The sequence below is a fragment of the Castor canadensis genome, chromosome 11, assembly GCF_047511655.1.
Source record: "Castor canadensis chromosome 11, mCasCan1.hap1v2, whole genome shotgun sequence".
Taxonomy (NCBI): Eukaryota; Metazoa; Chordata; class Mammalia; order Rodentia; family Castoridae; genus Castor; species Castor canadensis.
Genome location: NC_133396.1, coordinates 10659038 through 10681882, shown reverse-complemented (window position 1 = coordinate 10681882; position 22845 = coordinate 10659038). Strand labels below are relative to the sequence as shown.

The following is a 22845-nucleotide window of genomic DNA, read 5'->3' as shown; positions in this document are numbered from 1 at the left end:
AGAAATTGGAGGGTACCGATCCATTATAAACAAAGGTAGAAACTCTTTATTGCAACTTTCTTTAAAAAAGCAAGTGATTTTTAAAGAAAATCACTGGATTTAAGTAGATAGAAAGCTTATGAGACTGCTAGACAAATATATGAATTCTATTTTGGCTTTGTCTATTATGGATATCATTGTTTTCTAGAGGTTCTCATGCAAGAAAAGTCTATGAAAATAAAGCAAATGTTTCCCGTGTCAGGTCAGGAGAAGAGTGAGGCATCATTTGGGATAATCATAGTGTTTACTCAAGCCTTATGCATATATAAAAATGTTATTTTCTCTAATTGCATATTTTCTTCCTGTAATGACTGAGCTGAGTTCTAAACTGAAATGAGTAATCAATACTGAGTGGCTCTATGCTTCAAATGAAGCCTTAGTTATTTCAGATGGCATAGATTGCTCCCAATTTGTCAAACTGCTGTGAAGGTGGAAATTGAAAGCTAAAGCTAATGTGTGTTTAATTTTCTTTTTCTCTTTTTTTTTTTAGATTTTACCTGAAAACTCAAACTGAGAAGCAGTAACACACTTAGAGCTCTTACTGCCACAGAACTCACCTGCATGCCCAAGGCACAAGAAAGAATGAGCTACCATGGCAGCAACTATCAGTTTGTAAATGTGGACCCCACATACCCAGGCTATCCCCCAGAGCATGTGAGAGCTGAGAAGAGACGAGCACGAAGGCGTCTGCTTCACAAAGATGGCAGCTGTAACGTGTATTTCAAGCACATTTTTGGAGAATGGGGGAGCTATGTGGTCGACATTTTCACCACCCTGGTGGACACCAAATGGCGCCATATGTTTGTGATATTTTCTTTGTCTTATATTCTCTCCTGGTTGATATTTGGCTCTATTTTTTGGCTAATAGCCTTTCATCATGGGGATCTCTTAAATGACCCAGACATCACACCTTGTGTTGACAACGTGCATTCTTTCACAGCGGCTTTTTTATTCTCCCTTGAGACTCAAACCACCATAGGGTATGGTTACCGATGCGTCACTGAAGAGTGCTCAGTGGCAGTGCTCATGGTGATCCTTCAGTCCATCCTAAGTTGCATCATAAATACCTTCATCATTGGAGCTGCCTTGGCCAAGATGGCAACTGCTCGAAAGAGAGCCCAAACCATCCGATTTAGCTACTTTGCACTCATAGGTATGAGAGATGGGAAGCTATGCCTCATGTGGCGCATTGGTGATTTCCGACCCAACCATGTGGTTGAAGGAACTGTGAGAGCCCAACTTCTCCGTTACACAGAAGACAGTGAAGGGAGGATGACGATGGCATTCAAGGACCTCAAACTGGTCAATGACCAGATCATCCTGGTGACTCCCGTAACTATTGTTCATGAAATTGACCATGAGAGTCCTCTGTATGCCCTTGACCGCAAAGCAGTGGCCAAAGATAACTTTGAGATTTTGGTGACATTTATCTATACTGGTGATTCCACTGGGACATCCCATCAATCTAGAAGTTCGTATGTTCCCCGAGAAATTCTTTGGGGTCATAGGTTTAATGATGTTCTGGAAGTGAAAAGAAAGTATTACAAAGTGAATTGTTTGCAGTTTGAGGGAAGTGTAGAAGTCTATGCCCCCTTTTGCAGTGCCAAACAACTGGACTGGAAAGACCAACAGCTCCTCAATATGGAAAAAGCACCACCTGTAGGAGGATCTGGCACATCAGACACCAATGTCAGACAAAAGTCATTTAGTGCAGTTGCCATTGTGAGCAGCTGTGAAAACCCAGAGGAGACCACCACTTCTACCCTCAATGAGTGTAAGGAAGCACCTTATCAGAAAGCTGTCCTGACTTTAAATAGGATCTCTGTAGAATCCCAGATGTAGTGTTGCAGTGTAAGAAGGGGGACCACCTGATCATTTTACTTTCCAGCTAATCACCAGAAAGCAAGATGTTGCAAACACAGCTTCTAAAAAAATGTTATAGCTATGTTTTATGGTGATAACAGTAAGTAGAGCAGGTTCAACTTGGTAAAAGGTAATCTACAATTTTCGTAGTTTTCTATTATTAAAAATTTTTTTGCTAGCAAATTTATACTATGAGAAGCCTAATTGATAAATTCAGTCTCCTTTCATTATCTCATATATCTTTCATTGGAGGTGAGATATTCAGTAATAGAGAATAAAGGCAAAATGCAGGAATAAATAATAGTAGGCATTCATGTTTGATAGAATGAATAACTTTTTACATCGATAGAATTGATAATAAAAATGAGTGGCTTCTTGTATAATGTATCCTATCATCTAACCAAGACACACAAGATAGGCATTCGGTACCATAATGCCAAGACACACTACTATCAAGTCCAGCAGCTAGTTCAGGTCACTCCATTTGCCTTTCATAGTGTCTTGGCATCAGCAGGCAGAGGTAGTGGGTGTAAAGAAATTGACAATGCCACATTCACAGACTTCTTTTACTACCCTTGCCCAGGTAATGGGCTAGAAATGCTAGAAGCTAATATTTTCCCACCAACTCATGTGGCAGAAGAGAAGTTGACAATATTATTTAGAGCAGTATTTCTCTGCCATATAATTTGTTTGACCTCAACCAATGAGGAGCAGAAATAAGGCAACTGTGACCTTTCCAGGTTCTTGGTCAAGGGGACTTCCTGTACCTACCTTTCACCTTTTTCAAGGATGTGGAAAAGGGTTAGGGTCACAGAGATGGGTTGAGAAATGGATAGCAGCTATAAGCAACGTCAGACACTTTGAGAGAAAAAGTTCTTCTCTTGTGTCCTAAGAGACTGCAACACTGGCAGTTATATAACAGGTAGAATCTTTGTCGATGTGGGAGGGGAGTATTTATTGTGCCCAGAGTAGTTATGTGTACTTCCCGCCATGGTACCTTTAATGACTTGAGATGTGAATGCTTAGAAACCACTTTGTTGAACCTGGAAAAATCATTGAATGGGATGATTTTGTGAATTATTATACAAGTAAGCTAATTTTAATGTACATTAAATGAATATTGTGAATGCTATGGGGGTGCCTAAATTTTAGGACATGAGATACATTTGTATGCTCTATTTCCATGTGAAAAGATGCTAACTTATGATTATCTTCAGCACAAACCCAATCACCTAGGAGTGAACAGTCACTTTATAAATTGAAGATATATCAGCTGCATTCAGAATTATTTGCAGGTGTTTTTTTCCATTGCTATTGATCTGGCAATAAGTATATGATACAGTTTTTATTTGTTTTATTTACATACACATAGTTTTTGCTTTTTCTGGAAAATCTCTCTTTCTCTCTCTCTCTCTCTCTCTGTCTGTCCATTTGAACTAAAACTCCCAAGTAACCTGACCTAAATCACAGTCCAAGTTATCAGTAAAAGTAAAATACAAAGGTATATTAAATGCTTTTCTTCTTTTTCCTCTTATTTTCTTCTTTTTCTCCTCCCTCCTCCCCCCACCACCCGCCTTCTTTACTTCTTTTCTCTCTGCTACATAAAGCAGTATGGTTACTTTTTAAATGCACATGTGCTAATCTTTCATTACTACTGTTTTACAAAAAAGAGATATGTTCAGGTCACGCAAGTTAAAAAATTTTCCTGAAGCTTAATATCAGAAATCTAACTAATACACTATTTTTCTGTACTGCTTCAGAAATGCAAATTTGATTTTTCAAATTACATACACACACAGTGTAGATTTTGATTCTGTAGCAGCAATTACTTGGCTATATTAAAATACTGCAATCTACAAGATTGAAAAAAAGTCACAGGAAGAATCAATTATTCTCCACTTCTTTTATTTTAAGTTGCTTTAATTCATAGTTAGTTTCTTTTCACCATTCTGTGCATCATGAATTCTGTCCATCTAGTGTGCCTTGACAGTGTCAGAACAGGGGACGTCGATTCTATTAATATGTTCTTTTGTGTGTGTGCTCTATAATTAAATCCTTGTACACAGATCAGCAATCACATGCAATATTCATTCCTAATTTTCTGGGGAGATTTTATAACATAGTTTGATACCCAAAATGAATCACTTCATAATAAAGATCTTAAAAAACCCACAAAAGTCTGTGCATAAAGTTAGGTTCTCTATCGTTCAAATTCTATTTGCTGAACATCAGAATGCTGCCTCCTATAATTAGAGCAAACTCAGCAGAGTGAGCCACTTTTATGGGTTTTTGACAGCAGGTAGCGCAGCTATATCTGCAAGAACAATTACTTGCATCTGTAGGCATTACAAAAAGCCTCTGTACAAAATGGCATTTCTCATTTTAAATGCTCAACAATGATAAGTAGGTTGAATATGTTGTCCTTATACCATCTATTTCTCTCGAAAAATGAAATTATTCATTGGCGTTAATTAGATGGGAAAACAAAATGTGGCACTAAGCACTGCTCCACTGGGTGCTTGAACAGACTGTGAGAGAGAGAGAGAGAAGGAAACACTGTTTTTCCTGCCACCAGTTCATCAAACATGATCAAGTGTTGTGCACAAACTTGTCTCCAAAACAAAGTAGTAAAATGGATATTTAAAATTTTCCTTTTCATCAAGTACTCATTTTTCTGCTGCATCCTGACTAGCAAATGCCTAATAGCAACAATAGTGTGCTAAGGTTTAAAACAAACCAACTAACAAACAAAAAAAGACATTGCAACTATGCTTCTCGATCATTTTTGCAGCTGGGATGGTGTTAAGTGACACCATTGTAGCCCATCTGATGAAAGCTTTTTTATAGGAGCTGATTTAGTGTCTTCACCCTCTCCTCATTTGGACCCTAGACTTGATAGCTGACACCCAGCATCCATGTTTCAAGAAGACCAATTGAGGATGTCTACAAAGGACAATGGAAAGTTGAGAGAACCCATTCATAGATTGCATATCTCTTGATTCTTTTGCACCAGTGAAAATAAGTATGTTTTCTAACTGACACAGTGAGCAATGAGTCCAAAGAGAATTACCTAGTCGACAAGGCTGTAAGAAAAAGTAGATGTAAGATTTAAGTTCAACTTGAACTTGATAACATTTGATGGAGCTGGCCACTGCGAAAATTACATATTTTCTGGGGACTTGAGGAAATGCCACTATTACTGTAAAACAAACACAAAGGGAGTGTTTTAGCCTGGAAGTGCCTCTGAGACACGAGTGGCTGAGTGACCTTGGTAACAGTATTGACTAGGCCTGCCAAGGAGCTGCCCTTGATCTTCTTCCTCCCCTGAAACAGAATTACATAAGTTCTGTGCTTTGATGGGACTTTCACTATGGCTAATGACCTGAAATCAATGGAGGCCCAGGGCGAAGTGAGCAGTATACAGCTTGGAGGAATAAAAATACCCCTCCCCGCAAATGAACTCTCCTTAAACTCTCTCATCAGACCCCAGGGAGGCCAAAGAGCCTCAATTTAGAACATTCTAGGGAACTTTAAACACATGCCAAGGAACTTAGAGCCTTACTTTAAATGCTTAAGCATTTGCATTTCTTATTTCTGTGTTAGAGGCTGGGATATACACATAGAAGATTTTCTAGCCTACTCCTCTTTCAGGCAGCATGTTCTACTCAGTTTAAGATTGCATTAGCCCCATCCATAACAGGCCTTCATGCTGCCATTCTGAATGTCTTGCAAGGTGTGGATAAAGCCCTGTGTTTTTTAAGGTAAGTTTGGCCTGGAGATTTCTAGAAACCACACCAGCACGCCCATGGGTGGTATTCCATAAATCAAGTCCTGTCTCCATTCAAATTCAGTGTGGCCTCTTTATTACTTTCATTTTTAAGGAGCAACATGACCCACAGTCAAGAGGAAAGACTGTCCAGAGCTACACAGAAAATTCAAGTGGAGTTAGCACTGTGCATATGAGCAGAGGAGGCTGCAGAGTGCACTTGGCAAATCCTCTGCAAAAATTACCCTGAACATGAGGTCTTTGAAAAACAGAAAGTCATAACCAAACCCCAGTTTGGATAAATCTGTCATCAGAGAGCACATCATGTCCCCAACAGGACATTCCCTAAGAAGACACAAGTTTTGCTGTGAATCCATCAGGGGCCTGCACTTCTGTGGAGATTTTCTTTAGGAAGGAAAACCTTAACTTCTCAAAAGCTCCTTTTCTTGTTCTTGGTTTGCTAAACCAACTTAACACTCTGCTTTCAGGACCCTGTGTTTAGGTTGTGAGATCTGGCTGGGTACAAGCTGCCTCTTGCCTCATTGTGCCATCCTCTACTGCTTTCGTTGGGAATGTCCAGGTCTGTAATTTGGGATACTTTGTGCAGATTCTGGAGACTTAGTTCAACAACCCTGAGGTTCAATACCCTTGAACTTGAATACACCCTTTAAAGTTCAATAGATTCTCAATTAGAGCATCTAACAAGAAAAACAAAAATAAAAATATAAATAAAATTACCTATTGCCTTTTCTTGTTGGATCTCACCAATTTGTTCTAATTTATAAATACTATAAATTCAAAGGATAACATCTCTAGAGTCTGTCATACCACGACAAAGAAACTGGATTGAGATGTTTAGTCATCAAAATAAATAAAGCAACCTGTCCCAGCTAATCACTCATCACAGGCCCTGGATGGAAAAATTGGGACTTGTCAGGCTGCAGAGAAACAGGTTAATTATTTAAAGAATTGCAGCAGCGTGATGGAAGAAAATCTAAAAAGACTGCCTTGCTAAATTACATAGCCAACGAATGCTTTTTCTCTACTGTTATCATTGACCATAGGGGCCTATAAAATATTCCTCATAGCTATCTAAGTAATTTGAACTTGAGACAGAAAGAGTCCCAAAAGGGTTTAGTCACTATGAAAATGTCTTCACAGAAAGTTATCAGAAAGTTTCACATTTCCACACAAAATACTTTAATCACATGCAATACTCACTGTGGTTAAACGCCTTTATTAGAATTAGAAGCACATGTTGGAGATCAATTATTTATTGTACTGCTGTTGATTTCTCTTTCATTAGTTTGTCTGGGGAAGATGATGCTGGCATCAGTTTGGGTTAAGGGCAGAGCTAGTCCCTGGCAACTGCTAATTGTAGAACCAAAGATGTTTAAGACATCAGCATATTGAGGCAAATCCAACTCTACATGGAATGAAACCTCCAATTCAGAGAAGTGAATCTACTGAAACAGATACAAAAATGGAAGGACAGAAGAGGAAGAAAATATAATTACCAATAACCAACCTAGATCTCTCTGAATCCCCATAGATGATAAGTGGTCCTGGTGCAGCCCAAGGTTGGGATATCATTATAATGTAATTGTTAAATGAATCATTTGTTAATGAAAAGCCCAGCATTGTAGAGAAATGCTACTGAACTCTTCATTGGTCATTAATGATTTAGTGAGACTGGGCCAAGAAAAAAATGTGGAAAATGGCTGGTAAGAGCCATGATAAATGAGATAAATTTCAGAATGTAGACAAACAAAGATAAATTTTTAAAAAAACAGCTCACACCTTTTCAGGGAAATGCTAGCAATGAGGCACACCCATGTGCACTGATCCACTGCCACCAAGCCTTTCACCTTGGAAGCAGGAACATTTAGTCCTCTGGCAGGGCCAGCCTTAGTGAACTGGGGAACACAATGAGCTGCAGGCAGGTGTTATAGGGAAGGGAGCCCAAATGAGAGAGCCATACAGACCTGGGCTGGCAGTAGTGACTTAGCTGGCATCTTTGATCCCTACTTTCCTTATCTGTATAGCCCTTCTTGCTGCACAAAGCTACAAGTAGGAGCACAGACTTAAGAACAAACTGGATATTATTTCTACTCTTTTATTACTCTGTAACTTTGGACAATTTACTTAACCTCTCTGAGCCCAAGTTCCCTCAACTGTGAAGTAAGGAAAATATTAGTACCGACTTCATCGTTGTTGTAAGGATTGTTCTAAGTGAGAAAATATTTACAGAGGACTCAAAACAATGCCCTGACATGTAGTTAGTGCTAAGAAAGTGCATGCTATTAATATCATTGCCAAAGGCAAATTCTTCATCTCTTCTGGTGTTTTGACAACTTAACATTCTTTAACTTTTAGCATTGACTTAAGTCAAAAAAAAAAAAACAAAACAAAAATTAAAAAGGAGCAAACATGCAACCATTTGGTAGAAGATATATAAATTGTTCCCATCCAAATGTAAGTGATTTCCGAACTATTTACCAAAACGATTCTGGGTTATCTAAATCATATTTCCTCTTCATTGTGTGAGACAGAATATTCAATAAAATTGGTGCTTTGAGAGTAAGAATTCTACCACATATAAGGATTAGTGAATAGTACCAAGTACAAATCAAACTACATCTAATGCAAGATAACTTTTTAGCTAGGCTAGCTTAGAACCTGCATCTTCTCAATCACTGCCTCCAGAGTAGGTGTGAGCCACAGGGTCCAGCCATCTGATGAAGTAGGGCTCTTGGGAAGTGACTGGGTCAAGAAGTCAAAGCCCTCTTGGGAGACCTTAGTGTCCTTATAAAAGAATCTTTTGAGACCTGTCACTCATTCCACCATGCAGAGCACAATGAGAAAGCTTTGTCTGGGTTTTCACCAGACACTGAATCTGACTTGATCTTGGACGTCCTCACCTCCAGAAACAGATTTCTACTGTTGATTGGACTTCCAGTTAGTGAAATTTTGTCAGAACAGCCTGAACAGAGTAGACATTGATGTGATTTACCACAGTATGTCTTCTTTCAAGGTCCCTGGCTAGTCTGAACTTGGTGGGAAGTCCCAATTTCAAGTTATTTTCTACAGCTTTTTCTTTAACGTATAACTAACATGATGAAAATTGTGCACTACCCATAATAACAAATCAACAATTGAATTAATGTAATAATAACTGAATTTAGTTTTCAGATTTGCTAATACTGCCCTTCCCTAAAGCCGGGTCTATTTTAAACAACAAAATTGACGGTATTTAAAAAGGCCACAGGTTTGAATCTAACAAAAGATGAAATATTGCTTTTACAATAGCAACGGCAGGAAGTAAGTTGTGTCATGAAATTTGTACAGAAACAGCATTAAAAGACTAATGAAGACAGCATACATTTATATGACACAAGCTCAGAAATGTCCTCAAACATGCTACTGGAACTTCTCTTCTACATAGAAATCAGGGGTAAATTTAATTCAAGTTGATACTAACCTTTAGTTACTATCACCCTTATTGTTTTCAGTGGGTGCTGGCGGTGATTTATGCCTGTAATCTTAGCTGCTTGATGGACTGAGGTTGGTAAGATTGCATTCAAGGAAAGCCTGGGTAAGAAGTTTGCAGGATCCCATCTCAAACAAAAGCTGGGGCATATGCTTGTTATCCCAGCAATGACGGAAAGTATAAAATAGGTGAACTGCAGTCCAGCTGGGCAAAAAAGTGAGAACTTATCTCCAAAGTAACCAGAGCAAAAAGGGACTGGAAGTGTGACTCAAGCAGTAGAGTGCCTGCCTATCAAGTGTGAAACCCTGAGTTTAAACCCCGGTACACCCTCCACAAAACAGAAAGAAAGAAAGGAAGAAAAGAGGTGCATTTTCACATGAGTGATTTGATCAGTAAATGAAGAACAATTTTTCTGGCCAGTGTGTGTTTCATTTAATTGGTAAAAAGTGGTTGCCCTTTTACACCTTGCCAATAAGTAATTATCATTTCAGCACATAGATTTGCAGGCATCAGTAGTCTCGTAGTTCCCCAAGCAAGAGGAATGATGATCTATTCTCAAAGCAATCATAAAATAAATAAGAATTTATAAGATAAACATTCTGGGTGCTCTTCCCAATTTTGTATATGGCATGGATCCCAGAGAAATATCAATTTTCAAAAAACAAATCTTAACTGTTACTATAAGAAAAATTTCCAGAATGGATCTTTTATTCTTGTATTACAAATAACTGTTGGAATAGTCATGGAATGGTTACAACTGAATTGAATATTAGACGGATCAAACAAGAAACTGCTTTGTTTATCCTTCTCCAGAAATTTGAATGATTATTGAAATTAACTTTTGTTTTAAAACTTTGGGCTATGCACAAAATAAAGGAACTGCAGACCTACTTGTCTTCCTGGAGGATGGGAATTGGAGGAGTGCAAGGTATTAATGGTTTTGCAGGCAGAAGGAAGAAAACAAAAATAAATTTAAAAAAGCATTTTTACACCAAAAGCTGGGGTGATATTTTAATGTCATTCTTTTGAAATATCATCATCATCATAACAGTATTAATATTAATTATGGAAATGCCTCTGGTAATTGCATTGCTATTAGGAAGTTGAACATTCTTGGTCCCCATTGTGCCACCTTGTGGTCACATGAAAATATAGATTTTTTTTTTTTTTTTTTTTTTCTCCATGAAGCAATGCTAGAACGTTTTTATTTTTCCTCCACTGCTAGGGAATAACATTTGGAAAAATAACTTGGAAAGCGCATTGACAATAATGCCAACAAGCAAAATATGACAGGCACCATTCAACTCAGAAAATAGCATGCAATAACAAATGACAAATGGCTTTGGTCTAAGTATGGGTTGTGTGCACGAGATTTTCCCTCTGCTGCCTCAACAGAGACTCCATATTTAGAAGATGAAATTGGGCATCATTTATGCTGCTATTTTCAATCTATAAATATAGACATGGAAGTCTGGATAGTGTCCATCAAGAATCTAACAAATAATTCAGTAACCTATTGATTGCAAGAGAAAGCAGCCAAAATTTAGGTATCAATTACCAATATTTGGAATAACAATGCAAGTGCATATACAAAAATAGCTTAATAAACAATAAAATTTGAATAACGGAGTAAAGATTTGCTTTACAACTATATGTAGTATAATCTCATAATTTTATGCATTTCAAAGAGCTGTGATATTTGTCTAAAGGATTTTTTTTCTTTGCTAAATTCCGCTTATCAGTATCCAAATGTGAAGAACAGTGAAAGATGTTTGGCCACCCTTCCCACAGAGTACTATCTACTAGGGACTAAATACTATATTTTAAGACAAATTCAGAAATGCAATGGTCATTGTCTTATACCATCGGGTCTGCTGGATTAGGTATGAGTTATATATGCAATATATATTATATATATATATATATATATATATATGAAAGTATTAGAAAATAATGAAGTTCAACAATCATTCTTTCTAAGGAGAGGGAAGGAAGGAGAGAGGGAGGGAGGAGAGTGAGAGAGAGAGAGAGCTAGAGAGAGAGTTTAATACATTGTAACAGGTACTGTCATGCTAGTGTTGTTTATTTCACTCTATTTACCTTTCAGTGTCTTCTCTGTCTCTTCATCTCTGTTTCTTTGGATTTGCATCTATCACTTTATCTTTTCTATGTCATATTCTCACTCTATATTTTTAGTCTCTCTGTCTCTCTCTCTCTTTGTTTTACTCTCTAATTTAGATTGAAATCGAGGAGGTCCACTGATCTGTTTGAATCCTTGACCTGTGAATTTGTTCTTATGGCCTTAGGCAAATGACTCTAACATCTAAGCCTTTCCCTTATCTATTTAATAGAGGTTAAAGTACTTTCCTCATCAAATTGTGACAATTAAATGACACATTGCACTTCAGACAATACCAGGCACAGGATAATGACCAATATATGGTGCCTATTTTTATTGTCATTGTGTGAGAAAAGCACCTAATTTTAACACTCCCATTCCTGTCATCATGAGGTGTTGTAACTGCCTTATGTATATGCATAATGTCTCCATAAATGAGAAATATGTCTCATAGAATTTTAGAACAGAATCTTCCCTGTGCTTCACCCATGTACTGCTTTATGAATGAAATACAGAACAAGAAAGCATCTTGCTTACAACCACATATTATTAAGTAGCAGAAACACAATTACCCAGCATTCATTGCTATGAACAATAATTGTTATTGTAAATCATGGCTTTATTTTTTATTGATTTGTTTCTTGCCTCACTTGCTCTCCTTCCTTTCTTCCTTTCTCCCTCCATCTTCCCTTCCTTCCTTCCTTTTTTCTTTCTCTCACCTTTGTATCCAAGACTAAAATTAATGACCAGTGAGATAAAATTTTGACACCAGCATATTATTTTTAAAAATTCCTGAATTTATGCATTCATACATTGAGCATTTACCATGGGTCTGGTCATTCTTAAACATTGTAAAATACAACTTAATGTCATGTTCTGTAAAGTGATATTAGAAAGAAAGGAATTTACTCATGCATGGAGAGACAGGCTCAGACATATAGAATAGCGAAAGAGAAGCATGTAGATACCTGAAGAAATAGAGTCCCCAACCAGCACAAGTGCCCTGAAGCAGAATTTGACAATCTGGGGGAGCAGCAAAAATTAGAGATACCTATTTGAAACCCAAATGAGAACAAAGAGTAGGAAGTTGTATGTGTGGATTTGGATTTGTGGAAGAAGGTCAGACCTGAAGCTGTAAGTTTGAAAGCCATCTGCGTAAATACAAGTTTAAAGATACAGGCTTCTCTGGGGTCTCCTGGGTATCAAATGGAGAGAAGGACTAGTGGTAGTAAACAGAACCAGGTCACTGCAATATCTTGCAGTTGAGACATAAAGAAATTCATTACAAAAGAATGAGAAGGAGCAATCCTGAGATATTAAAAAAAAGACAGAAAAGTGTTACTTAAAAGTCACACGAAGAAGGTGATCTAAGGAGAAGTCAATGGACAGTCATGATGGAACTACAATTTTGAAACAATGACTGGAGTGATTGCCTGAGTGAAGGGAGCTCTATACAGAATGCGAGGTGAGAAAGTCAAGACAACTTTTGAAAAGTGTTGATGTAAATGGCAGAAAGGCATATGAAGCAACAGCTGGAGGAAGAGATAAGGTCAAGGGAAGCACTCCTTTTTTCTTTGTATTTTTTCCTTTGTTAGAGGGAGGAGGTACTTTAGAATGACTAGGAACAGATGGCAACAGTTCTTCTCCAAGGAGAAAAATAGATAATGTAGGAGAGAAAGGAAAATTAAAGAAACAGAGTGCTTGAACAAATGAGAAGGAATGGTACCTAGTCTACAAGTAGACTGGGAAGTAGCAGCATGTCGTTCTAGTTGTAGGCACGGAAAGACATGGCATAGACAGGTGGAGGTGCACAGTGGGATTTCCTGCTGGAACAGAGGGCACTGAAGGAGGAACTCATTGCCTTCGTTAGGGTTCCATTTGTGTAATGCAATAAAAAGTAAGGCCATCACATAGAATGAAGATTATTATGGGAGGTTTGAGTGGAGGCATGCAAAATTCAAATACTTATCCTAGAGACAAGCTAGAGAAATATAATAGGGCTGAATATAATAAGATTGTCAGGCAGTCTCAAAGTTCCTTTGAAGGATTGAAATCATACTGTTTTTTTTTTTCTTTTTCTTTTCTTGGAGTGCTGTGGTTTGAACCCAAGGCCTCCTGCATATTAGGGAAGTGCTCTACCACTGAGGTACACCCCCAGTTCTGGTAATTACACCTGAAAGTGCTATCAGTCAATGTAGCTGTGTGCTTTTCATCAATAAAATTTGTTATAAAATGTAGTTTCCAAGAACTGATCAATTGAAAATTTTCCAGTTTTCCAAAAGGAACATGTTTTAGTTTTATGAATAGTCTATGCATTTATATTTCAATCAGAGGTAAATAATTTTATTTGCTGTGAAGCATAAATTGTGGAGATCTAGAACTCAGTAGCTAGATCACAATTTTTATTATGGCTTTGGTGTGTTCCAAAGATTCGGTATTTCTGATGCTGCCATATGTAGCACTCTAGATCTTCCTCTATTTGGCCATATTCTGCAGCCAAGTGTTGAAGAGGAATGTGTCAAGTGTGTTGGAATTCATCAAAGATACTTATCCTAGCTCATGGGTCTCTATATTGTCTCACAAGCATTTTAGTATATAATATTAAAGCATTATAAGAAGAGGCTAAGTGCTGAATACATGAGGTAGAGAACCAGGAGTCAGTTGAAACTGAAATTGTTCAAAGAATGGTAGTCATTAGCTACTGTGGGGTGATGCTGGGGCTCAACAGCAGTCAACTGACCCCTGAAGATGTCAATCAAATATTTGCTTGTCTTTATGATAACTTTTCCATATAACTGGTTTTTCAATTAAAGTCAGCCCCATCCCTATCCATAAACCTTCTTTTGCTGACTTTCCTTATCAACTGATCCATTCTCATATCTGCTTTCAGAGGGTTGAGAGGAATAGTGGAGAGCAGATCTTAATGGGTTTAAGTCATAGATTTTGGTCTCTGTTAAGGTTATTTTTCATGCTTTCAAAATTCAGTATGATAGAGCATATGGTTAACTAAGGTTAAAAGCTCATGGAGCTTTTTGCATTCAATCCACCAGAACATGAAGACTAACAAATTTCACTTCTTAATTGAAAAAAGAAATAAAGAGAAAGGGGGATGGATTCCAGTCTTATAATTTAATAAATTAAGTTTCATAAATTAAGTATTCATACAGTGTATTTGAGTGTTTGCATTGCAATTCTTGTACTGACTAAGGAATAATGTCCAATGTGTATTTTTAAAAGTACTGAAGAATAGACATTTATTATGTAAACAAAACTCTAATTTACTGCATTTTTGTGGTTGCCATAAATTCAATTGCAATAGGAGGGATGTGTTTATATTTAGTAAAGCTGCTGTTCATTAGGTAGCTACATTAACATTGATTTTTGCTGATTATCATAACATACATATAAGGGAGAGGATCACAAATAATTGTTGGTATGCTTATCTACAAATGTTTACAAAGGAAATATTGCTAAAAGTATCAAATGCATTATCTTCATGGCTCCTAATTATTTGTAACAATAGATGTCAACTTACTTAAGTTTTCTAGGTGCCTGTCAGGCATATTTTACTGAAAAAACAGAGAACACAACTTTTAAAAAATAGGTATTTCCAGTTTTAAGTCATTAAGACAGTAAGTAGTGGCCTCTAGCTTGATGTTCTCTGTCCTGAAAACTACAGTGATAATGATTATAATAATAATGATGATCAGTCTTCAGTATTAACACAAATTACATTGAAGTAAGTATGTTTAAAAAAAAGAAGAAAGATATAGTATTGCCATGTTGATAAAAGTTGCACCATGAATTATGGAGCAAATGTGCACACTGTGTTTTTTCCAGTAAGGGGATTTCCTTGAGTATTTCCTACTAGTGAATTTATATTGATTTAGAACTATTTCTGTGTTGATACATTTAATAGATAAAGAACAAAATATCATCAGTTATATTGCTAGACAGATAAAAGACTTTTTTTCCCTTCTAATCAGTAAAGAAATGGAATTGCAGTGTCTATGTGCACTAGAAGAGCTTTCACCCAGGGCTTTTTGTAGCCTCTCAGTAAATGAAATATCAAATTTCCATGTGAGGCTGTAGATTTAACTCAGTGGTAGAGTGCTTGACTAGCATGGGTAAGGCCCTGGATTTGATCCCCAGCAGCTCCCTCATCAAATTCCAATGTGGGCTTAATAAAGAAGACAAATTATAGTAATAATAAAAAGGTAATTCTGTCTTCATTATACTCTTAAGCTAATGTCACACACTAAATCTTTCATTTTATTATAAAATAATAATCAAAAAGAGAAAAATGAGAAAATGCCAATAAATAAACATATGAAAATTAAAATAACAATCCCAACAACTAGGTTATTGTTTTATATGCATTATATATATAGTGTGTGTGTGTGTGTGTTATTAGACCAAAGATGTAGAGCTTGACTCTCCAAAAATGCCTTGAGCCACCATGCTGTCATTAAGTGCTTATTTCTGTTACAGGTAACCCCAACTACTCACACTATAGATACAGTTATATCAATGACTTTTTGCTCATCATGGATTATTTTCCATTCTTTTTACTTAAGAAAAAATCATATATTAATTTATTACTCATCTTGACTATGGAAAGGTTTTCATTTTGGTTTCTCTTAAGTTTTATATCTGAGATAAATAATGCCTTACTGGCCTGATTCTAATTCTGGCCCTGAGAACAAATATAGAAAGAGATGCAGATATAAGTCTTGATATGAAGAGATAACAGATTTTTTAACTGAAGGAAATGGAACCATATACTAGTGTAATCTGCATTAAAGATAAATGGACTTCCTGAAACACTTTTTAATGACTTTTTTTTTACTACAAATATAATCCAATGTATTAAATTATTTGTTGTTCTTGATGTATTTCAATAACTACATTCCTAACTATAACAATTAATGATCACTGATGAGAATAAATTTGAGGTTGTTGAGTTGAAGCAACACAAAGTGGAACTTTGGTTCCACAGACTGTCAGATCCCTCTACGGATCAGCTAGCTTGACAAAGGCTAAGTGTGGCTTTGCAAAAATCTAGCAACCATAGAATGAAGGAAAACGGATCAGAACTTAATCTCCATGGAATTGGTTTTCACATCCATTAATTTTTAATCATTGATATTAATAATAGCCTTCATTCTGTTCTATGAACCCACATGCAAGCCACTAAATTTTAACATGCAAGAGTCTTTTATCAAAGCCTGTCAACTATAATTAGCTTGAACAGAAAATATTCCTTGTTCGCATACATATTTTACAATCATGATATTGTTCACCCTAAAATTAACTTACGAGCAGTTTATGCCTTCTTTAATGAGAAGGCAACGGCAGTAAAATGAGTCAATTAAATTTACTCAGTCTCCAAGAATCAGACATGAGGAATTAGCAATGATGCCTTTTTTATTCAATTTAACTTGATGCTCCAAAACATTATTCTAGGTCACTGGTAAGAACCCAATAGTAAATGTTTTAAACGTTGTGAATCACCTACAGTCTCTGTCTGTCCACTCAAGTCTGTCATTGTAGCCATCAGACAGAATGTAACAACTGAATGGAATTGTGTTCCAATAAAACTTTATGAATAGAGAAATTTGAATTTCATATACTTTTCAAAGGTCACAAAATTAAATTTATCTTTTTCCTTTGTTCTAAGCTTAAAAATGCAAAAACATCCTTAGCTCCTGGGATAAACAGGTTGTGAGAGCCTGATTTGGCCTGCAGACATGGCTGAAGGTCCTTATTCGTAGACCATGGGTAACATGACACCCTGAATTTAACATCTCAGATAGGTCCAAGGTTGTACTTTCTAGGGTCTAGTAATGGAAGAATTTTCCTAAAAGCATATATCTCTCTTCTGGTTCATTTTCCTGCTAGAGAAATTGCCCATACATAATGTTCAATCCTATATTGCTTTTTGTGAACAAAAGGAAAGGGGTATGTTTGGGGAATCATTCCACAAAAATACTGGTATTTGGTGAAGAGCTGGACTTTTGAAAGAAAAATCTCTCAATGATGCTATGTCTCCATGTTTCATTGTTGTTTGCTGGGTTGCTGCCTTTTCCATTTTCATTTAGTTCTTCATCAGTACTTTTAATACAGTCAATAATTGTCAAAAGTCCCCAAGGTAGCTCTTCTATAATCTGCTTAGAGATTTGAGCCCTTATCATGAAGAACCTAGAGTACTTTCTTTGTAGACAGTAGGAGGGAGGAGGACAGGGTAGAGCATGCCACAGCAGCTGTGCCACACTGGTGTCTGTGGGCTCTACAGGCAAATCCACAGCCATCCAGATGCACCACCCCCAAAGGCAAATGTGCAAACCTCTCCTCTTGTTGTGGCAAGTGATGAAAAATTCCTAGAGAAGAAAAGAGACTGAGAAGAAAGAAAAGGAACTATGTGGTAGTTAAGGGGTCAGAGTCAGGCAAAGAGAAAAGCTGCAGCCCACCTCCTCTGCAGACTTCCTGCTGGCCTCAGGGAATGCCCTACTATGGCTCAGTTTGCAAACAGCTCAGTCATGTGGGGAAGCATCCCTCAGCCCTGCAGATGGCAGGGTCAGGGGACTGACTCATTGCTCCACTTGCTCTCTGTTCATTTTGTATCTCCTATAAAGGAAAATAATGTGTGTCCTCTAATTTTTCCCAAGTACTTTTTACTTTCTTAGACAATCCTATGTTTTGTTATAAAATATCAGAGAACTCAGCAGGATGAAAGACAATAATATCAGAGTCAGGCTTTTGTTGTATTTTGTGTTTTTGTTAAATGAAGCCACTGCAATAGCTTTTTATCTGCTCATAATTGTTTCTGGATTGAGGTCACTGGCTAGTCAAACTATCCTCCTTTCTAGCAAGTTGAGATTGGGGCAAACACACTTATAGAATTCTAGAATTTGTCAGCCAAATTCAAACCACTGCAAACGAATCACACAAGGCTTCTTTCTCCCTTCAGCTTAATAGTTGAGATTACTTTTTTTCCATGATGTAATGAAACTGTTAGGTACTTTTGAAATAAAATTTACCAGCCAGTTCATCTATCTGTCTGTCTACAAGTCCCTTCTAACTAGAATTCCGTTGAGATCATCTGCAGAAGGAGGCAATGTGTCCTGTAGGGACAAGGTTTTTTAGACAAGAAGCATTAGTTATGAAGGCTGTCATTGTTGTTGTTCCTTCCAAGGAAAAGAATAAAAGTATAATCATGCGAGGTCATGTGTAAATTTATGCTGTTTTTACTGGCTCTTAACCCTTTTCCTTCCAGGAATTGTTAAGTTCCTTTTCAGCCATATATCAGCACTTGGGTATGTTCTCACCAAGGGTGACTGACGGTAAGGCTTCTCAGTAGACCAACAGAATAGAAATCAGGTCCTGCAACCAGTTCCCTGGAAATTACGTAAGAGAAATTACTACCCTGGTAATCTGCAGAAAGGAAATTATGAAACTCTCCTCACATGTGAATTCATAGAATCTCTTAAACTCTCCTGTGAGAAAAACCGATTTTGGTCTTAGATGGTCTTCAGTGGCTTTAGGGATAAAGTATTTTATAGAAGCACTCGCCAGTTCCTGAGTTGCTGAAAATGGGCTGCAGGTCTGGCTGCCTTCTGAGGAGAGCTGGAAAGGGTCAGGAGCCAGCAGAAAACTGTCAATGACTGATGTTCTTTCTTTTTCATTTCATTCTTTTCTTGTTTTTTTTCCTTTTTATGTCCTTGCTTGTAAGTCAACTTGCCGAGAATTATTTTTCATTATGAAGAAATGATTACAAAAGCATCTTTTTTTCAACTGGACTCTCTCATCCTGTGGGTCTGGCTGGGTTTTATGGTATCGTGTATACCTGGTGCTTTTCTGATATGTGATGTTTTTGAATAGAGCCTGTGGCGCTATAATCGTGCAGGTCTTGAGCTGCAGTTCCAGAGATGAACTAAGTGCTAAATTATGGTAGTAATATAATTCAGAGAGCTCCACCTGGCTCACCAGCTATATTTAAGACCTAATTCCCTTTTTCTAGGACTTGAAATAATGTATGGACCATAGAGAGGATATGTGAACAGAGACAAGCAGTGAATGCATGAGGAAAGAAGATAGAACATAGGAAGTAGTAAACTAATTTCTGTACATAATTCACTTAGGGAAGAACACTAATTCATTTTGAGACTGGGTTTAAGGTTGAGTTGCTTAAGTTTCCATTTTACTGCCTGGATTTTGAAACCGTGGATAAGGTGTTGGTGACCAAGCCTGCTGTGCTAAATGATGCTGTGACCAGGTAGATGTTCAGATTATTTATGGACTTTTACTCCAAAGGGACTGCTGAAGTTATCGGGCCTTAGCTTGTGTTTAGTAAAATGTTAAAGCTGTTTAGTTTTAGAGCTTTATAGGGTATATTCTACTTTCCAAAAATTCTGAGAGAGTTGCCAATATGTATTTTGAGTTTTTCATATTTTCAATGCCTAAGAAATGTGTGTGCAATGGGTGAGTAGATGCCTTCTTAAATTGTAAATCGTGAAATGTCACTTGGACTTATAGCATCATAAAATCAGAAGCATGAAGCCAAGTTATTGAGAAAGGGAATCGTAGAGCTGACCACAGCTTTTCTGTCAGGGCACATAACTGCAAATCAAAACTGAGCTCTCATGAGAGTTTGGATGTATCATTGCAGGGTCAACAGATCAAACTCCGTGTGTGTGTGTGTGTGTGTGTGTGTGTGTGTGTGTGCACTTGCTTATTTGTTTTCTGCCAATTAATTGTATATTTCTTTCTTAATTTGTAATAAGCATCATATTTTTATATAAAAATAATCTACAGTAAAAGCAATAGTTTTGGAGTTTGACCTTTGCTAAAGTGGGAAATATATCATTATTTTTCCAGGATTTTTTCTGCATGTGTTAACACACAAACAACGTTTAATTTCATAGATGTGAAAGCTATCACTCTTAATTGATTTTCATTTGCCAAATTAAGAGTCACAGTGTGTCTGCATGTATTTCAGTTTACATGCAGGGAAGTGGCAGTCAGATCGCAGAAAAGACTTTATTTATAGTCTTAGTTCCTGCCTTGCTGTAAGTCAGTGACTCAGTTATGCACCATACAAAAGGATAAACTTCTGTATATGTACAAATTTTGAAATGAGATCTTTACTGATAAAAAGATCAGGTGCTGAGATACTGTTGACAGCATTTAACTCAGTGTTATAAATTCAGGCTTTATTGCAAACCTTAGAAACAATTTCTAAAATACTCATTCATGCTCACAACTTGTGAATTTTACTAAAACTTTCAATGGAATGGACCAAGGTCAAATCCAAATATAACAGAAAAACAAAATCTGGATTTGATCCTAATGAGTACAATAAAATATCTAAGCACCAATAAAATGAATAATGACATTATTCGTATTTTCTCTGAATAATCATGCAATCTTCTGATATTATTCATTACCAATGGTATTGGTGGTAGTTGGGTACAGCATTTTATTTTTGCATAGGTGCAAAATAAAGTTATACTTTAAAATAAAGTGCAAAATAAAGTTTACAAGTTTTACTTATTTGTACCTTATACACAAGGCCTTGCATATTAGAACATAAAGTTACCAAAAAAAAACTGGAATTAAGCATCAGTGGAGGATATGTGCCAATAAAATGGCCACTGGTTAATAATAAGAGGAAAAATAAACCAAATCCAAATTTGTTTTTTAAATGGGAGAAACTCTCCCACAGGGAAGAGTCAAACTTGAGCCTAACATTTGGAGTTAGGGACTGTATAAAGAACATAAAACCAAGCTGTATGTATTTTAAAGTCAGGGAAGAAATAATTTAGGGTGAATTAGTAAGTGGTTATGAAAAATTCAGGTCTTGTTCTTCTAGGTTTCTAAATTGTCCAAGTAGAGATGTTGTGAAAAGTTATACTCTGCAGAAGGCAGAGGAGGAGATACTGGCTTTGGAACCAGCAAGCTTATAACTTACATCTACATCCTCCATTCCCATGGGGAGATTTACTGGAATAGGATTTCTATATCTCTTGGTATTAAAAAAAAAAAAAAAACAGAAGGAAAGATAACAAGGTAGGGTTATAGCCAGAGGCAAGGGACTAAGACATGCCAGTCTGATTATTGTTCCAATGGCTCTTCCTGCATTTCTTATCCTTCTCCTGGCATATCTGTAGATCTTTCCCTGTGTAAAGAATAAAGTGATAACTCATCAGCCTTGTTTTAAGAGTCTAAAAGCTGACCCAGATTCAATGTTCAATCTTAATGTTGCTTTAAGAAATTCATAAATGTATTCAAATATAGAACATCAGCTGGAAAATATACTTTTTTTTTCCTTTGGCTTAATGTCAAGTTGCACTTCCAGATATCTTGGTGTTCCCAAGTGTCTCAGATACTTGCCTCTTCATTTGTGTTTGCAGCACTTAACCAGGAACTGAAATATATTTCTTTGTTATTTGAATATTTACTGTATATATGGCTTTTCTGCCAACTAATTTATTTTCCCTGACTTTATGATTTTCAAAAGCAGTGACAGCACAAGTTGTATAAATAAATGCCATTGTTTAGGTGGTCATTATGTCTCAGGAATTTTACATAGATGATTTATTTTTTGCCATACTGGGTTTTGAACTCAGGACCTCCGCTTGAGCCATGACTCCATCCCTTTTTGCTTTTTGTTTGCTTTTCAGATAGGGTCTCATGCTTTTTCCCTTGTTGGCCTTGAACCTTAATCTGCCTATCTGTGCCTCTCAGGTAGCTGTGATTATAGGTGTACATACACCAACACTCTCTTCCTATGTACATGATATTTGATCACTATGATAATCTTTCACAGGTAGCAAGTGACAGATTAAAGTTGCAAACATATACCAGGGTATCCCAAATGTCAGCCTCACCTGATTGAGAAAAATCACCAAAGTCATACAATTTAGAACATCCTCAGAACTCAGTATGTGGAGAGTTGATGTGAAAGAATTGCAATTAAGAAAAAGCTTTAAGAGTTCAAAATCTTTGATCTACTATTTCCACATCTAGAAATATATTTTAAGGAAATACTTAAAAAAAAAAGTTAAACATAACAGGGGCAGTTAGTATATCTGTATGAGAGAAAACCAAAAATGAACATGATGATATGAAGATAGGTGGTTATTACTCACGTGTTATGAACAGGAGGTATATGTGGTCATTAAAGTCTACACCTTCAAATTATTTTAATTGCACAGAAAATGTTTAGATAAACATAAAAATATGATGCTCTTGCATCAAAAAGTATGACACAATTGCACAACATAAATGACATAGAAATAGAAGCAGAAATATAGGAAAACTGGGAGAGATTTGCCAAAGCAAATCTCCCAAAGATGGAAATACAGATTCATTTCCTAATTTTCTCACATACTTCTACGTTTTAAGATGCTTTTACATTCTCCATGATGAACATACATCTATTGTTAAATAAAAAGAACTAAAATGCATTTTATAAAAAAAGTGGGGGAGAAACTGCCAAAGCCCAGATCCCCAAATTTGTGCCTTTCCTTCAAAAGTATCATAGGTGTTGTTGACCTTCCTCAAGTA

The 22845-nt window shown here is 36.7% G+C and overlaps 1 protein-coding gene across 7 annotated transcripts in view; it reads left to right on the top strand.

The window, feature by feature from the left end:
- Kcnj16 (potassium inwardly rectifying channel subfamily J member 16) overlaps positions 1-6418 on the top strand; it is a 208702-nt gene extending 202284 nt beyond the window's left edge. For all 7 annotated transcript variants that reach the window (XM_074045250.1, XM_074045249.1, XM_074045251.1 and 4 more), the window contains one exon: positions 530-6418. In XM_074045250.1, the coding sequence (XP_073901351.1) occupies positions 601-1881 (1281 nt within the window). In that variant the 5' untranslated portion in view covers positions 530-600 and the 3' untranslated portion in view covers positions 1882-6418. The remainder of the gene's footprint in view (positions 1-529) is intronic.
- The last annotated feature ends 16427 nt before the right edge of the window (positions 6419-22845 follow it).